This window comes from Numida meleagris, chromosome 1, assembly GCF_002078875.1.
Source record: "Numida meleagris isolate 19003 breed g44 Domestic line chromosome 1, NumMel1.0, whole genome shotgun sequence".
Classification (NCBI taxonomy): Eukaryota; Metazoa; Chordata; class Aves; order Galliformes; family Numididae; genus Numida; species Numida meleagris.
Genome location: NC_034409.1, coordinates 74,300,946 through 74,320,355, shown reverse-complemented (window position 1 = coordinate 74,320,355; position 19,410 = coordinate 74,300,946). Strand labels below are relative to the sequence as shown.

At 44.2% G+C, this 19,410-nt stretch overlaps 1 protein-coding gene across 5 annotated transcripts in view; it reads right to left on the bottom strand.

Moving 5' to 3' along the window:
- Positions 1-14,257, bottom strand: part of LOC110397807 (alpha-2-macroglobulin-like protein 1) — a 46,836-nt gene extending 32,579 nt beyond the window's left edge. Inside the window, exons 1-9 of one of the 5 annotated variants that reach the window (XM_021394685.1) lie at positions 14,171-14,257; positions 6,449-6,632; positions 5,130-5,174; positions 4,666-4,810; positions 3,929-3,981; positions 3,084-3,104; positions 2,401-2,560; positions 1,708-1,792; positions 1,190-1,304 (exon numbers count right to left, since the gene is read on the bottom strand). In XM_021394685.1, coding sequence (XP_021250360.1) covers positions 1,190-1,304; positions 1,708-1,792; positions 2,401-2,560; positions 3,084-3,104; positions 3,929-3,981; positions 4,666-4,810; positions 5,130-5,174; positions 6,449-6,625 — 801 coding nt within the window. In that variant the 5' untranslated portion in view covers positions 6,626-6,632; positions 14,171-14,257. Of the gene's footprint in view, positions 1-1,189; positions 1,305-1,707; positions 2,270-2,400; positions 2,561-3,083; positions 3,105-3,928; positions 3,982-4,665; positions 4,811-5,129; positions 5,175-6,448; positions 6,633-7,668; positions 7,739-14,170 lie in introns of those variants that run through there. The other 4 variants (XM_021394660.1, XM_021394649.1, XM_021394668.1 and 1 more) reach the window with 4 other exon arrangements.

Below are 19,410 nucleotides of genomic sequence, written 5' to 3'. Positions count from 1 at the left end.
AAAACCTATAACTGCACAAATCCATCATGGATAATTTAGTGAGAGAAGACACTCACACACTTGGATTAAAGTCACCAAAAAAAGTGGCATTAAAAAAGTTCTTCAGATAAATCATACAGTGGTTAATTATGTCAAAAACAAACTCAGAAGGAGACTGCATTAAGCCCAGATCCTGCATCTGAATGACCACGTGTTTCCATCTGAATTAGAGGTAGCCTCCTTCCTGAAACGTTCTGGCCCTTGTGAATAAAGGTTGACATGATGGCATTCCAGTCATACATTCAGTCTCTGTGATGTGACCATTTTAAAAAAGGGCATCCAGCCAGTTAAAGATTTCAAGAGCTGTGCCAAGCATTAAGCAGAGACTGGGTACAGAGAGTCTGTCATGAGAGCTGTGGTGGACAAAGTGTTTTTAATTGTGTCTGTTGAGTTCTCTGGAGAACCTTGCAGGGCTTATTGCACAATGTGTGAGAGGAAGCTGGCACTCATTTGGCGTTTTGCACAGCTAAGACTCCAGTGTTTCAGATGGAGATAATTTGCTACTGGCAAATTTTAAAAAATGCAGAAATCCATCTGGACTTTTGTATTCCTACTTGTTGCTGGCCGGCATGATATCTAAAAATGTTTTATTGTGACTTTCAGGCTCAGAAAGGTGCATCGGAAAGCTGTAAGAGAAACTAAGCTTTCGGCTTAACCACAAACTTATAATGAGCACAAATGTGCAAAAAAGTGTAGCTAACACTGGACATAATCTTTAACAGGACACTGGTAAGCTTAGGGTGATCCATAAACTGTGTGAATAGAGCAACAAATAGTGCATTAAGTCACAGACTTAATGCTCTGAAACCACATTTATTGGTGAGAGCAGACACAGGGCTGAATAGATCAGTGATCTGATTCAACGTAACATCGTACAGACTCTTTGAAAGACCAAAGGCACTATTACTTTTAAAGAGCTTACACCTTCTCCTGAAACAGCGAGTCAGATATGGGCAGACAAAACAGTATTTAAAGCAATAGAGTCACAGGAAGATAAATCAATTGTCTGATTAGATCTAACAAGTAGGAAGTCATCAGGCTACATAGATTTGGGTACATTAGGGGTGCCATCAGGCAGATTAAGGGGACAGACAAACAAATACACATTTTCATCAGGTGATACTTTCTACTCTCTTATTTGTTCACCTACCCAGCTCTGTTGTTTCCTCATCTCAGAAGAATTTGAGAAATCATTCATTTCAAACTGTAAAAATGTGATAAAAGTAATATCTATTTTCCCTTGAACAGGCTTTCCATAGGTATACCTGTGTCAAAGGAGAGAAAAACACACCTGAAAATGAGCTACTTCAGCAGAAATTTTGAACCAGGTCCACTGCCCTATCAAGGGTTAAGTGGAGTCGGGGAGAGTGTTGTATCTTGCTTGCTCAAAAACATCATCCCTTAAAATCAGTTTGCATCCCACTTCATCCACTATATATTGGGAATGTGTTTCAAGCCACCATCTCAAGTGTGCCCTCTAACCAGCAACCTTAGTATCCTTCAGTCTCACAGTAAATAACACGTGTAAAAAAGAACCAGTTCCACAGGGTGATTTGTCTCCCTCAACAAAAAGTTAATGCAAGAGCATTGTACTGATAGGCCACTTCTCTGCTGCTAGCAATCTAGAGGTGATTGTGGAGCCAAAGGACAGATCACAATGGTACTTACTTGCCACATGACTTGAGATGAAATTCCTCATCCTCTGTACTGATGAAGGGAGGGTGCTCAATCTTTAATTCAAACCTCGTCAACTCTGCGAACAGATGCATGGAAGATGGAAAGATACAGAACAAGGGAAAAAAAGTAATACTGTACCAATTAGAAATTCTGCTATAGCTGCAGTCCAAATGAGGGGAAAGACTGTAATATTCCCATTTATTCATCCCCATGCTGTGACAGCACTTAGTCCCTTGCTTGTGCCTCCCTCTGCTGCTACAGAAACAAAGAACTGCTTTCTACTCCAACTCAGTCAACCATAAACATTGTAAACAGCACAGGGTTTTATTCTCACACATCACTGCAAGTGAATGGGGTTAAGGTGTGATGCAGCTCCTGTTATGCCAGCTGACTGAAGTGAACAGTATATTTAGCTTAGAAGAAGGAGACAATGAGCAGCAGCAAGCACTCGTCACAGGGCCCAGCTACAGCTAGAACAACATGTTAGATTACAACCTCTCCCTTGTGCCCTACTTAGCCGCAGAACCTCTAGAGTTCTGGAGTCTGTGCCCAGACCCATCTGACCATATCCCCAGTCTGGTCTTCTCCCAGAGCAAAAGGTCTGATGAACACAGCCACATCACCCTCGTCTTTCCTCTAGCTATCCACAATGCTTTTACCTCACTTCCGCTGTCTAAGTCTTACCATATTCTTCAACACTGAATATTTTTTGAGCCATGCCTTGCTGCACTGAGATGGTATAATTCCCAAGGGCTGCTTCAGAGGCCAGGGGGAAGGACAGATCCACAATGCCATGTCTTGACTTTACATTCAGCCATTCAGCAATACGGTTATATTCAGGATCCTATTTGGGAAAGAACGTTCGGAGCCACCAAATCAAACTGACAGCATGGGTTACTTTGAAGGTCCAACTATACTGAGGCACAAGAAGGCGCTACCAAGGCTTACCCTTGCCTCAGGGAAGAGTACCTCTTGCCACATTATAGACCATGAGGTGAGATTACTTCTCCCTCCAGTATCCTTTTACTGAACTTTTGAATTACAAAGGTTGTCAGTAAAGGTAATGGGAAGTGGTAACACCATAACACCTTAGGAAAGACAAGCAGCTGTGCTGCATATACTAACCATTTTGCTTCGTGCTTTTTGCTCCGTATAGGCAAGATTTGGGCTGAGATTCACTACTGCCTCTAGATCAGCTATTTGCATCACAGAGAGCTGGTTTGAATGAAGAACCCAGGCTGACCAGGTAGAAAGGTCCCCAACTGACTAATTTATGGGGTTACATTTGTAGCACAGCTCAGTCTAGGAGTGAAAGGGCACAGTGGAAGAGACAGAAATCTCCCCGTGGTCACATATTTGTCACTTACCTGCAACCATATCTGGAGAAACTGTAAAAAGAAGAGAGAAACAAGCTCAGTTTTGTGGAGACCTAAATTGCATCCATTGTCATGGTTTTATGATTTTCGGTTATTGGTACTCCACATCATAACATCATGTAGTGAATGTACCTGGTTCTCAGAAGAGAAAGACTACTACATTCCCCATGGCACTTTGCTCCTCTGTTACCATTTTCCAGCCGGAGGGAAAAGATAAAAGCTCGCAGTATAAAAACTTGCAGATCACGAGACCTCGTCCCTTTTTTCCGCCATCTCTCGTCTTGGCAGCACCTCGCTCTCCAGCCGTCTTATCGTCGGTAGTAGAGTAAGGCCTACCTTGATTTTGGGACAATCTCTCTCTCTGTATTGGATTTATCAGCTTCAATTGTAATTATATTGTATTATAGTGTGTTGTTTTGCATTCCGATATCTTATTTAGTAAATTAGTTTGTTTCTCCTCAGATTGTTGCCGCTGTTCTTTGCTCTCAGGGCCATCTCCTTACCCTTTTCCCCTTTTCCCTTTTCCTGGGGCGTGGACCTGTGGATCCCCCATCCCCTTCGTCACGGAACCGGGCCGAACGCCCGTAAACCGTTGACAGTCCATGTACACCAGAAAAGTTATACCCCATCCAGATCCTACGTTATGTGTCCTCTTCTTCCTGTGCTAGTTTACACTGCAATCTTTCTCTAAGAGACCAACAGATGAATGGTTTCCCTTCAAAGATCATTTGTCCTTATAATTTAATAGGCATGCAAGGAGAAGTCTCTTCCATGGGCCTCTCAATGTGTATCATGCTTAGGCTCCTTCTTCTAGAAATGCACAGGGTTATACTCACCTCATTTTTAATGACCATAAGGTCGTCATCAAGGATTACGATTCGAAATTTCACTGAAAATATAAAGAAAAGGATAGTAAAGCATTCTGAGTGCAATATATCCTTGCACAAATATTCTTCTCCTTTCCTCTGCTCCATTATTTGTGTCTCTCTTAGTTTACCTCAGCAACATTCTGGCCTTTCCCCTCCTCATCACCTACCCCCTAACATCTCCCCACCCCATCCCACCTAGAACTTTGTCTAGGAGATATACGTGCAGATGTATGCTGTAGAAAATCATTGTTTTTACCTGGAAAGATTATAATGAAGTATAAAACAGTGGCTTTCTGCAGTCTGTTCGCAGTGTGAAAACTCTGGAGCAAGTCTCTACATGTATACAACTTGGAGGTGCACTAAGCACACAGCATCTATGTAGTGACTCTAAACTTTACTTAAAGGTAAACAACAATTCAAAAAATGACAATAGATTGCCCAGTGTTTTCGAGACTTCTGGCTTTCCTTTTAGGCCTCATACTTCCCCAGAATGACACTCAGGAGCAGCAGGATGAGCATTTGATGCACCATGGCTCATAAGAGAGCATTCTGACTCACGTTGTTCCAGGAAATCCTGAAAATACAGGTCTGCTTTCTTCTAGTTCCAACAAAATTAGCTTGATGCACCTGATGAAGATTTCCCACCAAATATCGCTGCTACTTCGATCATTCCTCCCCATTTCCACATCACCTTCATTCCTCACCTGTTTCTCCAGGTTTGTAGATGGCCTTGTCTGTCTCTACCAGAATTATATTCTCCTGGGGTTTGAGCAGAACCTTCTTGTAACCCTCAAAGTACATATTGTCACTGCTGTGTATCAGGACATGAAGAAAAACAACCTCTTCTGACTGTCAAATTTGAAAAAAAACCAACAACTGTCTAAGACTTCAAGTAGCTTGAAGAAGAAACTGAGGTCCCCTTCTTACTAAAATTTTCAACTTCCTTCTTTCCCTCCACTCTCCTTTCCTTAGTCATAGTCTGCTTCATATTCCTCAGTTTCCTCATTTTTCTCTGCCTTTCCCCTTATCATACTTGTGTCTTTCTATATCTTTCTCCCCTTTATAGTCTTTCCCACCCTGCATCTCCTCCCTTGAACATGGCTCAAATGCAAGAGATATGGAACTCCTCTAGTTTGTAAGAGGAGAGCAGCCAAGAGAGGTGTCTTACTTGTGTAGCTGAAGAATCTTTTTCCGAGGAAAGTAACTTTGGCACCTAGGTTGATTGATATAAGGAAACAGAAAAAAAATCATCAGAGACTTTTCATCTTAACCCAGAAGTGAGACATTACTTCACTTAAACAATCCTCAAACTCCAGAGTCCAAATTCCACTACATGAATCTGCCTTTATTGCACTTGATATTATGGGAGAAGAAGCAGTCATCATCTTATTCGCGAATGTAAGAGTGAACCATCTAACATGTCCTTCTTACCCTCCACAGAAACACAAGATTTTTGACAAATGAGGAAAAACCATGGGGAGGTCAGATCTGGAGCTGACCACGGCAGTTATGGGAAACAAGACAGTGGGCAGGCAAAAACTTTGGACATCTCACTATCAGAAAGACTGAGCTTACCAGGATAAAGGTTTTTGTTTTGGTTTGGTTTGCTTTGTTTTGTTTTGTGTTGTTTCTAACTGCAAACGTGCCTGGCTTTCCAGAAAAAGGACTTGCTGTCTCCTGTTTGCCTGGCACCAAACATTTTGTTAACAATAGTCTTACTGATGCAAGAACTAGAAGTGTCTACAGCCCCTTCTAGACTTCTGCTGAATCTGTAGGACATAGACACACTGATTTAGTATGGTGCTGAGGAAGACAGAGAAAGTTTGTAGTCTCAGCACCAGACAGATATCCATGGCTCCCCTAAGATGCAATTGAAGTTCCTGTAGTTATGTCACAGCCTCCGTATGGCTAGTTCAGCTAAGCACAGCAGCAAGGTTTCAGTGACAGGAAGTCAAGTCACCCACAAAATATCTGGACTACCAAGGTAAAATCCCGTTCATTGTGGGTTCAGCGCCACCACCACCAATTACAGGTAACATAAAGCAAGCTCAATGCCTACGTAGGCTGCAACTACAACTTGTCATACAGATACAGCTTTGGAGTACAATCATCCTCTTGAAGCTGAAAGGACAGGCTTATGAGGAAGTGAGGATGAAAAGAATGTATTTCCTATGTGTTAACTTTAACCGTGATTTTTCAAGCATTAGAATGGTCTAAGCACTGAGTAAACAGTCAGTGTTTTCCAACAAGCTTTAAGTACGGTGAAATGAGCTAACACAGATCAAAAGGACAGTCTTTTATTTATACAGTGAAAGATTTCCTGTTTTGCTGAGTTGTTGCATTTTGCCTGGAATTGGTAGGGAAATACATTTCACTTGTTTGCAGCCTATGTTAAGGCAGAGAAGGACAGCATGTCAGGAGAGCACTATTGTCTGAAGTGAGAGTAAGAGCATCCACTGACAAGTCAGCAACCACAGCTACACTCACCTTGAAACTGATGCACTCAAAAGTGCCTGGCTTCTCCACATCCTGTTCCACCAGTGTTTGATTCTGGTTTTCCACTTCCAAGTTGACAGCCAGGTGGACAGCCTCAGTCAGGGAGCTGAGATGAATACAGAGCTTCTCCTCTTGGGAACGGTGAATGACAGCAGGGAACACCACCATGTACTGACTAGAAGAGAGCAGAAGATGTTCAGAAACATTCAGAGGCTGAGGTGGACAGGCCAGAATCCATCTCTGCTGCTTTCATGATGAGGCAGAACCAGAGGTCAGAAATGTCTAAAGGCCTACAGTGAAGGAAATGCAACGCAGCTCCCTTTCCATACCTGAAAGTGGCAACATGCCCAGTATGGAACAAGATCGCTCCTCTAATATGTCTGTCATCATCTTTCCATTAGCCAGGACACAGCTGCCCAATATATGATACCTCAATAGCAAGTACACAGAAACAGAAAGGTGGTGTGAGGAATTATACTGAAAATTCAGTGACCGAGGCGTAAGGCTTCAGTTTTGCAGCAAATTTCACCTCTGCCAGCACAGGATTAACAAAAGCAAGATTTGTGGCTTCTGTAGGTCCTTAGTGTGTGAAGTGCACTGCTCTACTGCTATTGCAGCATCCTCACTAGCAAATACCAGGGTTTTCACCTGCAGTGGTGTTTGAGATTCCAGTAGGAGTTGCTTCTGCTCAGCCTAATAACAGGATTCCCACCATGCAGCTCTGTGATACTAAACAGTGCAGCATCTCAGCACTATATCTTTCAGCGGCAGTCCCTCCACAAAGCCCCCCAAAATCAAAAGGAGATGATCTCACAGTTCCAGGCTTGCTTCATCTGCGACTAAGAATAGAGTCAAGGCTAAGAGGAGCACTGGTGCTCCCATTGCTTGGGCTGGGACAGACAGCTGCCAAGATCTGCACAGGAGGAGAGAACAGCCGGTACTGATGGGCTGGAGCGATCCTAAATATACCCCTCAGATGCTCCTAAGTCCAAAGAGGGCAGGGGAGTTGTTATATGATTATATCTACCAGGCTAATGACACTAGCTAATATTTACTTATTTCCACCAGAGTAAAGGCCACACAGTACAGTTCTCCACTCACATCTAAATTCAGATGGCATTCCAGGTGATGGGGTGTTAGAGCACTATTGGGGAGACATGGGATAGGTGAAATCTAACCCATGCTGATGAGGACTTATGAGAAAAACTTACCTCAGTTGTGGCTGGCCTGGATTCTGGCTATAGCACTGTGTGAGAGCCAAAGCAGCTGTAGTTTGTGAAAAATCACAGAATCATACAATCACCAAGGTTGGAAAAGACCTCTACGATCATCCAGTCCAACAGTACACCTACCAATATTTCCCACTAAACCATGTCCCTCAGTACAACATCTAAACATATCTTGAACATCTCCAGGGACAGCTACTTCACCACCTCCCTGGACAGTCTGTTCCAGCACTTGACCACTCTCTCAGAAAAGAATTATTTCCTAATGTCTAACCTGAATCTCCCTTGCTATGACTTGAGGCCATTCCCCCTCGTCCTATCACTAGTTACATGAGAGAAGAGGCCGACTCCCACCTCACCACAACCTCCCTTCAGGTATATATATTCGCTATAGAGAGCGATAAGGTCTCCCTTAACCTCCTCTTCTCCAGGCTGACCAATCTCAGCTCCCTCAGCCACTCCTCATAAGGCTTGTGTGACAACCTCTTATAAGTGGCAAGCCTTGTCTTGTGTGACAAGCCTTATGACAACCTCTCATCATCTTCGTTGCCCTTTTCTGAACACGTTCCAGGGCCTCAATGTCTTTTTTGTAGTCAGGGGCCCAAAACTGGACGCAGTACTCAAGGCACAGCTTCACCAGAGCTGAATACAGAGGGACTATCACTTCCCTGCTCCTGCTGGCAACAACATTTCTGATACAAGCCAGGATGCCATTGGCCTTCTTGGCCACCTGGGCATGCCGCTTGCTCCTGCTCAGCTGAGCGCTGACCAATACCCCCACATCTGTTTCCTCTACACATTCTTCCAGCCAGTCTGCCCCAAGCCTGTAGTGTTGCCTGGGGTTGTTGTGGCCAAAGTGCAGGACCCAGCACTTGGTCTTGTTGAACTTCGTGCCATTGGCCTCAGCCCAGCAATCCAGCCTGTCCAGATCTCTCTGTAGGGCCTTGCTACCCCCAGGCAGATCGACACTTCCTGCCAGCTTGGTGTCATCTGCAAACTTACTGAGGGTTCACTCGATGCCCTCATCCATGTCATCAGTAAAGATACTGAACACAACAGGCCCCAGTACCAACCCTTGAGGAATACCACTTGTGACCAGTCGCCAGCTGGATGTGACTCCATTTATTACCACTCTGGGCGTGACCATCCAGCCAGTTCTTTACCCAGCAAAATGATTCTCGATACTCTTGCCATGCTTTATTAGTGATCTTCTGCTCATCCAGTTTTTCATCTGCGCTTCGATTCAAAATCTTTCAATTCACCTGCTTTCCCTTTAATACCACCTCTGTTCACCCATCCACCCAAGTCATGTCTAATCATCCTGGGCACAGAAACTTTCTCCAGGGCTGCTCCTGCCTACCCAATGGAAGCTCCCCTTATAACTTCACTGTAAGGACTTTCCAAAGAAAGCTATATATTTTAATGCTCCACATATTTTATCTAGTCTCCCCAAGCCAGTTGTCCAGCCTTCTGCCAGCTTCATCCAGCCATAAGGTACTTATGCACTGACCACCACCTATCTCCTCCAGGGTTCTACCACGCACTGCAACTTTTTATTTCCTTTTCTGGATGGGAGTAATGGCAGCTGAACTGAGCAGGGCTTGGACCTATTTGCCTTCTAGATACAACCTCATTTGAAGCTGGTTGTCCTCATCCTGCCCTGGCCCTAGCTGTGTTTTTGCAGAACATAACCAAAGGTACACAATATAGAATGAACTTGCTGCCTGCCTACTCTTTGATCCCAGCTGAAGCAATTTCCTGGATTTACTTTGGCATGGTCTCTGTATGTGTGTTCAATATCCACTCTCCTAGCTCACAAAGTAATGTAGCAAGAATGTATGCCTTTAACCTAGCAATGACATTCAGATAATCTGCAAGTTTAAAGCACTCTCTGTCCCTGATCTGGGAACATATTTGATTCTCTGAAATCAACAAGGTTTTAAGTTCAAGCCAAAACTAGCAGGACAAAAAACAGGTCTGATTTCAGATGCATTCCCCATGGCTCTGCATCTCCAAACGGTCACTAGGACAGCTCCTGATTAAGTTACATGGGAACAGAAAGAAAACTATAATAAAGTGCTAAAATTCTTCCCTTATTTCATGGCGAAGTGAGGGGCACTGGCAAGGCTATGTATGGAGCCCTGGGTTGATCTGGCCAGAGGCTTAAGGGAAGTTGCAGTAAGGAGGAAGCTCTACAGAAGAAATTCAACCCTAAAGCAAAATCCACTGACATCACAAAGAATGAATTTGCCCATTAAGATGTTTTCAGTGAAAACCCAGTAAAGATACCTTTATAAAAATTGAGCCCCTGTATCAAAATGAGTAACTGAGCACTCTTGCTGCCATAAGCTGTGCTGCATAAGATAAGGCAGTGTAAGATATCTCCCAGAAAAAAATATCAATTAGCTTTATAAGCCTTGAGGCAAGCGTGGCTTTGGTGCCTAGGCAATAAACACTGTCTCCACCCCTTCCACCCAACCACATCCCATCACAGCATGATTTCCACCTTGGTTTCAAACCAAGAGAGACAGACATGCATCCTCTCAAGGCAAGAGTTGCATAATCCTTCAGGTCTGGACAAGGGGGAGGGGGAAGAAAGAAATCAGCAGAAGCAGAGGCAACAGTGGAACAGAGAAAAGGCTCACATTTCCGTGGAGGGATTTGACCAGCAATCAGCTATGTGCAGAATCACCCTTCTGTGGGGCAGCATTATTCTCCTGCCTTGCATGGCTAGAACATCTGCAATGCTGTGAGAACCTCATCTGCTTTGCATGTGTGCACTGGTGTGGGGGAAATCCTTGGGAGTAGAGGGGCAACAGAAGCAGGACAGAAGTCTTTTCCCAGAGGAACTTCATTTCTCATATGCCCAAGATTTCACTTGATTTTCATGTGTCCTCCTCACCATGCTACCCCTACTACTTGGCTCTCACTTTAATGCCTTTGGTATATACTGTATATTTCTGCAAGGACTCAGGTCAGATAACCCTGCCAGCTTTCTGCGTGTGTTTAATTCTGACCTGCCAACATCTCATATGTCCTACTGTGTTCCAGAATGTTGTTTCTGGGCTTTGCTTTTCTCCCCAGTAAGAAGTTGACATTTAGATCTTCAGTAGGCAAAGTTAGATGCCTTTACAAACTAGACAAAAATGAGTCCAAGATATCTACTGGAGGTGCTCTTTGTAAAGCAGTGTGTTAAGCATGGCTTAGCTGGCCATGTGCTCCCTAAAGCAGAAGTTACAGTGGGAAATATATCAGTGATTCTTATCTATTTTTCTCAAACCATGTCTAGTATGGAATACAGAAGCTTAGTTTTAAAAGCCTTTTCTAGTGGGAGTAGAGCCTATTCTGCCTGGCTGATAGAGCTTCCACTCAAATAAGGCTTTTCTGGTGTTTATTTCCTACTGTTGCCTTTAGCATGAAGCTTTGCTTGGTGGTATAACTGCTGGCTTCAGTAGACTATCTGCTGTCTCACCTTTATGCCAATGCTTTTTGTAGCTTCGTCAGAAGGTAATCCAGCCTAGCTCTAGGAATCCTTGAACAACAGCCTCAGAGAGGCTGTTTCATACTTTTGTAGCTTAGAAGGCAAGGACAAGAGATGTACTAGCAAAGGGAAGTAAGAAAATGTCCCAGAGTAGAGAGTGTGCCCAAGCACCATTAGGAGCAAGGGAAGTTTTGGAAGTTCAAGCATTGTGCCTTTATTGCACATCCTTATCCTATGCTGTTGGCACATGCTATCAACTTCCCTGATATTAGCAGCAGACGGACTACTCAAGGTATCTTGACAGCACTCAAGCGTGAAAGCATTCAAGGCTCATGGCCAACAAGACTTTGACTCTCTCTTGCCAGAGTGTTGCGTTCCACCTCAGAACTGCTAGCAGTTCACATTCACGAATGTCACCATGCCACTACTGTTCTGATCTTTTCAGGCCCTGCCTTCCTACTGTAAAAAGTGCTGCTGGCTGACTCAGTCTAGCGACAGTAAGCAGTAGGATTCTGGGATAAGAGATTTCAAATCTCCTTGAATGTTGGCTTTTCTGAAGAGCTCTTTATCTTAGGCAACTCAGGTTACTAATTTAATTTCCTTCATGCTTATATTGACTTTCAGTTTTGACGCCAAGAAATCCAACAGAGTAACTTGACATGCCAATCATAGAATAGCTTGGGTTGGAAGGGACATCAAGGATCATCAGGTTCCAACCCACCTGCTGCAGGCAGGGCCGCCAACCTCCATTGCCCAGAGCCCCATCCAGCCTGGCTTTGAACAACTCCAGGGACAGAGCATCCACAACCTCTCTGGGCAGCCTGTTCCAGCACCTCACCACTCTCTTGGTAAAGAACTTCGCCCTGATATCCAACCTAAATCTTCCCTCCTTCAACTTAAAACCATTTCCCCTTGTCCTGCCATTATCTACCCTTGTAAAGAGTTGATTCCCTTCCCGTTTGTAGGCTCCCTTTAGGTACTGGAAGGCTGCAGTGAGGTCAACCCTCAGCCTTCTCTTCTCCAGGCTGAACAAGCCCAGCTCCCGCAGCCTGTCTTCATAGGGGAGGTGCTCTGATCATCTTTGTGGTCCTCCCCTGGACCCTCTCTAACAGTTCCCTGTCTTTCTTGTACTGGAGGCCCCAGGCCTGGAAGCAGTACTCCAGATGGGGCCTCACGAGGGCAGAGTAGAGATGGACAATCACATCCCTCTCCCTGCTGCCCACCCCTTTTCTGATGGAGCCCAGGATCCCATTTGCTTTCTGAGCTGCAAGAGCACACTACTCGCTCACGTTAAGTTTTTCATCCACCAGGACCCCCAGGTCCTTCTCTGCAGGGCTACTCTCAAGGATTGCTACTCCCAGTCCGTGTATATGCCTGGGATTCCTCCAGCCTAAGTGCAAAACCCTGCACTTTGCTGTGTTGAACTTCATTAGAATTACCTGAGTCGGTTGAGGTCCCTCTGGATGACACCCCTTCCTTCCATTGTGTCAACCACACCACTCAGCTTGGTGTCATCAGCAAACTTGCTGAGGGTGCACTCAATTCCATAATCAATATCACTTACAAAGATGTTAAAGAGCACTGGTCCCAGTGAGTTATGTCAAGCAGGTATTCCCTTTATTACAGCACTGGGTGCATGGGGGATTGCTCCACTGAACATGCAGACCATTAAAGCGCTGACTACACATTTATAGGCATAGTGTATTCATGTTCATCACATTTCCAAGAAATTGGTCACATATGCATTGGATGTCCCGCGCTTCTGAGCATGTGTCCTAGAATGTTGGGAGGGTCTCTGGGCCCATCTGGTGGTTGCTGGATGAAGGCTATTAGACATCCTTGCGAAACCTTTAGAGGCTTGCATTGTGTCGCAACAGCAAATCTGCCTCCCTATCTTCATGGGACCCTGCACTGAGTTGCAAACAGCAACTCTACCCTCCATTGTGTTGTCAGCTCTGCCTCCTTATCTTCACAGGACGCCCCTCCCCATTGAGTTGCAAACAACAGCTCTACTTATCTTCATTTATTTTCAACAGACCTCGCATTCCTATGGTTTCTGTGTTCCTTCCTAAAGTTATGTTTGCTCAAGCTATGAGGCCTAGTTTAAGCAAGGCTATACATTGTCTCGATTCACTTCTGTATGCAGTGACCATCTCTTTTTATACGTGCGTGCAGCATATAGTATCGACCCAGTGGTAATGCTTACATTACCAATTAGATGCAAACTGTGTGATCTGGCCCCTCTGGGGTCATGATAGTGGAATGAAGCAACAAGAAGTCACATAATGTAACCCAAATCCCACAGTCAAAACCCATCCTCTTGTAAAATCTGCTTCATCACCTGGCTTATTATGCTGTGGCAATATCATCTCAGCTCTACTACCCCCACTCGGAGACAGCCTCCAATTTAGCAGAAAACAAGCAGTCCCAATCAACATGACAATAACATTGCAAAGCAAAGTTGGGAGTGAGAGTCTGATCACTCAGACCGTCTCTCAGCTTGGCTTGTTTCATTGCACAAGCTTCCAAGTGAGGAGGATATTTTCAAGGGTTGTCATTGGGGTGGATAGTGCATGAATTCTGCTTTTGCTGAACAGTAAGGCTAGAAGATATGCCCTCCCTTGGGCCCATTTTAATCAGGCACTGAATCCTGCTTCAGCCTGCACAAGTCCTTCCTTCTGTGTAGTCCCACTGATATTTTACTCTTCTGTAAAACATTCTGAAAAGTACTGTTAGATTTTTCAGAGCAAAAAGAACTGGAACTATATAAAATCAGTATCATAATCATTACTCCAAAAGACTGGAGATCCATTAACAGGATTCACCCTGAATTATGGCTACAGCTGTGCCTGCAGGCCTCTCCTCCTGTTGGAAACCCATATGAAGTGGCTTTTTTTGAGATCACAGTCCTGGAAGCCAACTCAGAGTTTCAGAAGAAACATAAAGTCCAAATCAAGCATACAGACATGAAGACTTTAATACAGACAGACAAACTTGTGTACAAACCTGGACAGACTGGTACAGATTCATTGGTACAGATTCATGCCATGTCTTATGAAAGGAGAAACAGTTCTCAGGCCACAAAACACAGGGCAGCCACTAGCTGTTAGGGTGGGGCCTGCACTGCCTCCATCTCCCTTCAAGGCTGTTCCTGGTTTGTCGAACTTGGGGACACCTCTGATGCACATTAGCATGGCACCAGGTTTTCCTTAATACTAGCCATACTCATGCATGCCAGTGTGAGCAGGGCTTTTGTGTTTTGACATAGGCACAAGAAAAGGCCCACACAACACTGTGCAATATTCAGGATTGCTCCAGTCAAAGACATGGTCTGTGATTGCCATGAAAGCCACCCTTCTGTCTCCCAGATTCCCTCAGAAGAGGACTGTGGTCCTGAAGGCTAACGCTGTTTAGATCACTTCAGTGCATAGCTGTTTGTTCCCCATGTCTTTCTACACACTCTGTTGTCTTTCTTGGCACTACAGACATGACTGTGGGCCTCAATGCAAGTTCAAAGTCCAGAAAAATGTTGTTTCACCCCAGTGTAGCTAGTGCAGCCAGAAACCCCACTCTGCCCATCCTAGTATTTTTTTCTAGCAGGCTGAAAGGTCCCTGCAGGGCTTTGAACATAGGCCCAGGAGCATCTGGCTCTAGTTTCTGCTCATACACTCTTGCACATTCACACATCCATCCCTATTAACAGACTTAATTTCATTTCAGCCAGTCCTGTTTTTCTTTTGCTCTATAGTCAAGTTGTGAATTGTCACCTTGGATCAGAACTTAATTACCAGCAATGAGACAGTAAGTAAAGAGGGGAGAAACCTTAATAAGACTGAAAATGCTAGGGGCTGCTTCTCTGACTTTTGGTTTAGAGTTTGGCCTAGCTAATCATCTGTGGACAGCTAGTCTCAGTCTTGGTTTTTGTGCTTACAAACAGTATTGGGCAATTTAGATACTGCTCATGATTTTGGGTCACAGGCAATCCCAGAGAACTGCTTAAGGGAGACTCATCGATAGCTGGGATACAAAAGTGCGGGGTTGGACGGGATCTGTGACTTAACGGAAAGCATTCGACCACTGTTATTTCCTTCCCACAGCACCGCCTAGTGAAACTAAAGGTAAAAAGCATCTACTTTATTGAAAGTCTTGACTTTCCCTCGAGGAAGGCAAAGGTTTGGAGCTGACCGAGGGGAAGATACAGATGCAGAAAACCAATTACCACAGAATTAATGGAAATAACCCTTGGTTTCTTGTTCTTGCTTTAGTGTCCGTATAAGTTTAGCAGTGTAGTGCTGTGATAACAGCCTCTGAGTGGCCTCTGCAGTAAATGATCGGTGCCAGTGAGAACCAGTCAGCTGCCCAGCCAACTTTTCTAGAGTGGTCAGAGTACTCTCACTCCCCCTAGACTGTGAATTAAAAAGTTATGAAAATCCTAATTTCTCCAAGGAGATTTCTGATATTTAACATACAGAAAATAAAAGTTTGATCAGTGTGGGAATTGAATGTTGATTCTGTATTAGAACAAGATTAGAATTTTCTTGATTTCATGGCCTCTGCTGCCATTTGGGTCCTTTATCAAAATCTAGCTAGTAACAATTTATGTATAGTTAGCATGAAAATATATGTTGTACTTTGTCACACACATTGCAAGAATATCCTGCACAAATTAAAAGGACAAGTCATGACATGCCTTAGAGAGGGCCTGAAGAAGGGATTGAGGAAAGCCTGGCACCTCTCCAACCCCCTACGGTGCTCTTTGTTTAACAAAGGAAGCGTCCTTCGGACACAATGGAAGAAGCTTTGGAGAAAATCACTGTATCAACGTGATAAGAAGAGTACCAAGACATCTTGGAAACAGCAGGATGGCTACTGACTGGCACAAGATAGAACAAGTGTCAGAATGTAACTAACAAATGTAAATCTTCGATAAGATTGTGAACCTGGAGTACCCAGCCAATGGGGAAACAGGGCAGTGGGTAGGCAAGGGGGGAAACAAGGTACAAAAGCTGTCATACAAAAGCTGTGTCCATAGGCGCGCTCCTGTTTTACAAGACGCCCGCCACTGCAACTGAGAATTAAATCTGCTTTTATCAGAGATACCGTCCTGATAAATTATTTGGATATTTCCAACAATCAGTTAGTGTTGTAGCTACTTGAAACAGCTGCTCTTCCTTAAACAGCTCTCAGGATATTGACCTTCAAATCTGTTAGTTTTAATATGAAAGATAAAATATGGACTGCCATCACCTGAGCCGAGGAAAGATACCTGAAAGTAGTTTGCTTTTAATAAACTATACAGAGAGGTGTCAGTTCCAAATAGCAGTGGGCAGTATCTAATGCACACCTGCATGCCATGCACACCAAGTAATCAGTATGTAAACACACAGCTTCTGAGACAGCTACTGCAATGCTTTATGCCAGTTCATACAACTGTAATGCTATGGTCCAGTACTTAACATTTATTTCATGTACTTTTAAAGCACCCAGCAACTCATCCCTGAGTCCTTCCTGGTTGGTCACTGCAACTGTAGATAGAGTTCTGCATTTTTCATTCCTCAAAACCAGCACTGGGAGAAGTGTCTGTCATGAACTGACCATGGCTATCAATGAAACCCCAAAAAGCCGTTACAACTGCACAGCCTCTGCTCAGCACTGCAGGTCTTTACATCCTCATTTCTGTATGGTGCATCAAGGTCTCTGGCACAAACTCCTGAACTAATTTCCCAAGACTTTCCCAGGGATTCATGACATCGCACTCCACAGTAATCACTCTCAAGTAGATCATGACTTAGGTAGCATGTGCTGTCAGTGTTGACCTCCTCCACAGTGACCTGAGGGCTGCGTCAGCTCAGATCACCACAGGGAGCCAGCAGTAGTTCTGGTAGTGCCAGCAGAGAGCAATAACAGGATAGATTGATTTTGTCAGTGAGACAGGGAGTAAAGTCCTGTCCTCTTTAAGCTGGAACCTACCTGAGCACTATAGCTGCATCACAGATCTAGATTCTCACAATGAGTATGCGTGCTCAAACCATGCTGTGATAAGCAGAAAATCCTGCAGAAGTGTCTCTTTTTGTGCTTGGAAATAACCACTCTCTATTTGTGCCTACATAGGACCCCAAAATGAATGGAAATGCAGTGGCTGGATGTTACACTGTGGGAGGCATTGTGGATCTGTCCTTTCCTCTGGCTGCAAAAGCACCAGTTGTGGGATACACGTCAAAATGCATGACTGCACACATACCTTCAGGATAGAGCAGCGTGGTAAGAGTCTCAGGGAGCTCACAGCAGCAAAGAAAAATGTATTTCCTCCAGATTCTCTCTCTCAGACAGAGCTGAACTGGCCTTGCACGTAGGAACAGCTGTGCCAGTTGTTCTTGTTGCACTAACACCTGAGATATCCAACCACTTGCTAGTAGGTGTAATCAATTACTTTCACACAAGCTCATCACTAGCTCTCTCCTCCCATGTGTCCCAAGGAGGTACTGAGGCAATGTCTGAGGCTCTGTGAAGGAGACTAAAACTGTCTGCTCACATCATACCCTTTTAGCTGGACTGCTACTGCATTCCTAAAAGGCCCTGTGCTGGACCTGTGAGAGTTAGGGAATGAAAGGAGAGATTTTTTTTTTTGCGTGAATAACCACATGTGAGGTTCTGGACATCTGGGATGAATGAGATGCCCCTCCTTACTGTTATATTTCTCTTGATTTCTCACAGTGCTGCACAAGTACAGTGTTTCCATCCAGATGCCTCAGGTGGTCACCATCTTGGAGGAGACCTTCTGTCTCCACATCTGTGGCATGTGAGCTGACTTAGTTTGGCTTACTGGTTTGGAAACTAAGCAGCTAAAAATGAGCTCAAAATTGTCTCTGACAACTGTCCCTGCCTCTGAGGCTTGGTACCCTGCCATCCCCAGCTGCAGAATTCTCCTGGATTCTCACCTTTCTCCATTTCCTCTCTTCCCTACTTATTTACCTCCTCAGTGGGGCATGTGCTTTACAGTACAGTACCTCTTTGGCACTGCCAGGGTGGACTCAGATTTGTGGCTAGCACAATGTTTGCTAGCACTGACTGGTGGAATTAACATAAACTTAGAGAGGAAAATTCACCCATCACTGCCTTCTGCCTCAATCTAATTGAGCCTTTGTAACTTCGTGACCCATGAAGATACTTCAAGCTGATGGGCAGTGTGGCTGCAAACCAGTGAAAATTCTACAAAGATGTTTCAGGCTTGCATGGGAGTTTCTCCTTTAACTCAAGTGTTTTAGTCATATAATTTAGACTTCTAGGCCTTTGGAATAATCTGCACAATAGAAGGGATTAATGATTGGTTAACAGATTCAACTTCACATCTCTAGATAACTGACAATAGCTGCTTTGCTACCAAGGTGTACGTTAAGATCTATCCAAAGCTGCATATTGACAACTATGATTTCAACTTGGAAGTTGTAGCTTTTCTGAAAGAAAGTAGAACAGGTAGCAAAAAAAAAAAAAAAGATTTCACATCTAGTGGAAAGTCTTTTTCTTTACACTTTCATGCTTTTACGAAGTTCTTTTCCTTTGTGTTTTCACATGTAATACTCCCTAGGGATCCTTGTGTCATCCCATCAAACCAATGGAATTTCCTGCATGGGCTTCTGGAGTGCAGGTGTCTATGAGCCAGCAACTCTCTGGGCAGGGTAGTGTCTTTCTTGGGAGCACTGCAGCAGCATGCATGTTCGTATGCATCATACCACTGAGGTCTGAATCAAAGAGGCAATGTGAGTTCTTCCAGTTATAGGATGAGATTTAGCAGTATGCTTGCTCCCCTACAAGCTGGTCTGGTCAGTGTAGCTCTGACAGTCTCCTTGGCTTGACAGAGATGGACTAGAGCTGTTGTTTCTCCTTATCTGGTTAAAGCAGAAACATGGACCAGGACAGGCTCTTTGTTCTTAAGCATCACTTCAGGGAAGTCCTTGGAATACATAGAGACTCAGAAGAACCACTGATAATCCAGGCCCTGCCTGTGTATCATTAATAAATGACACCTCATCAGATTTATCCCAGGGATATGAACTTACTTGCCCAGAGCTAGGTTTCCTCTCTTCCAAAATTTTACAAACTATTCCTTAGAAGAAAATGTTTTCCACTCCCTTGCCAGAAACACTGACACATATTCACTTACTAAGCAACTGCAGTCAGGTAGACACAGATGGCAAGACAACAGACTGTAAACTGAGTGGTGGAGGCAAGGGAAAACGTTACCTTCT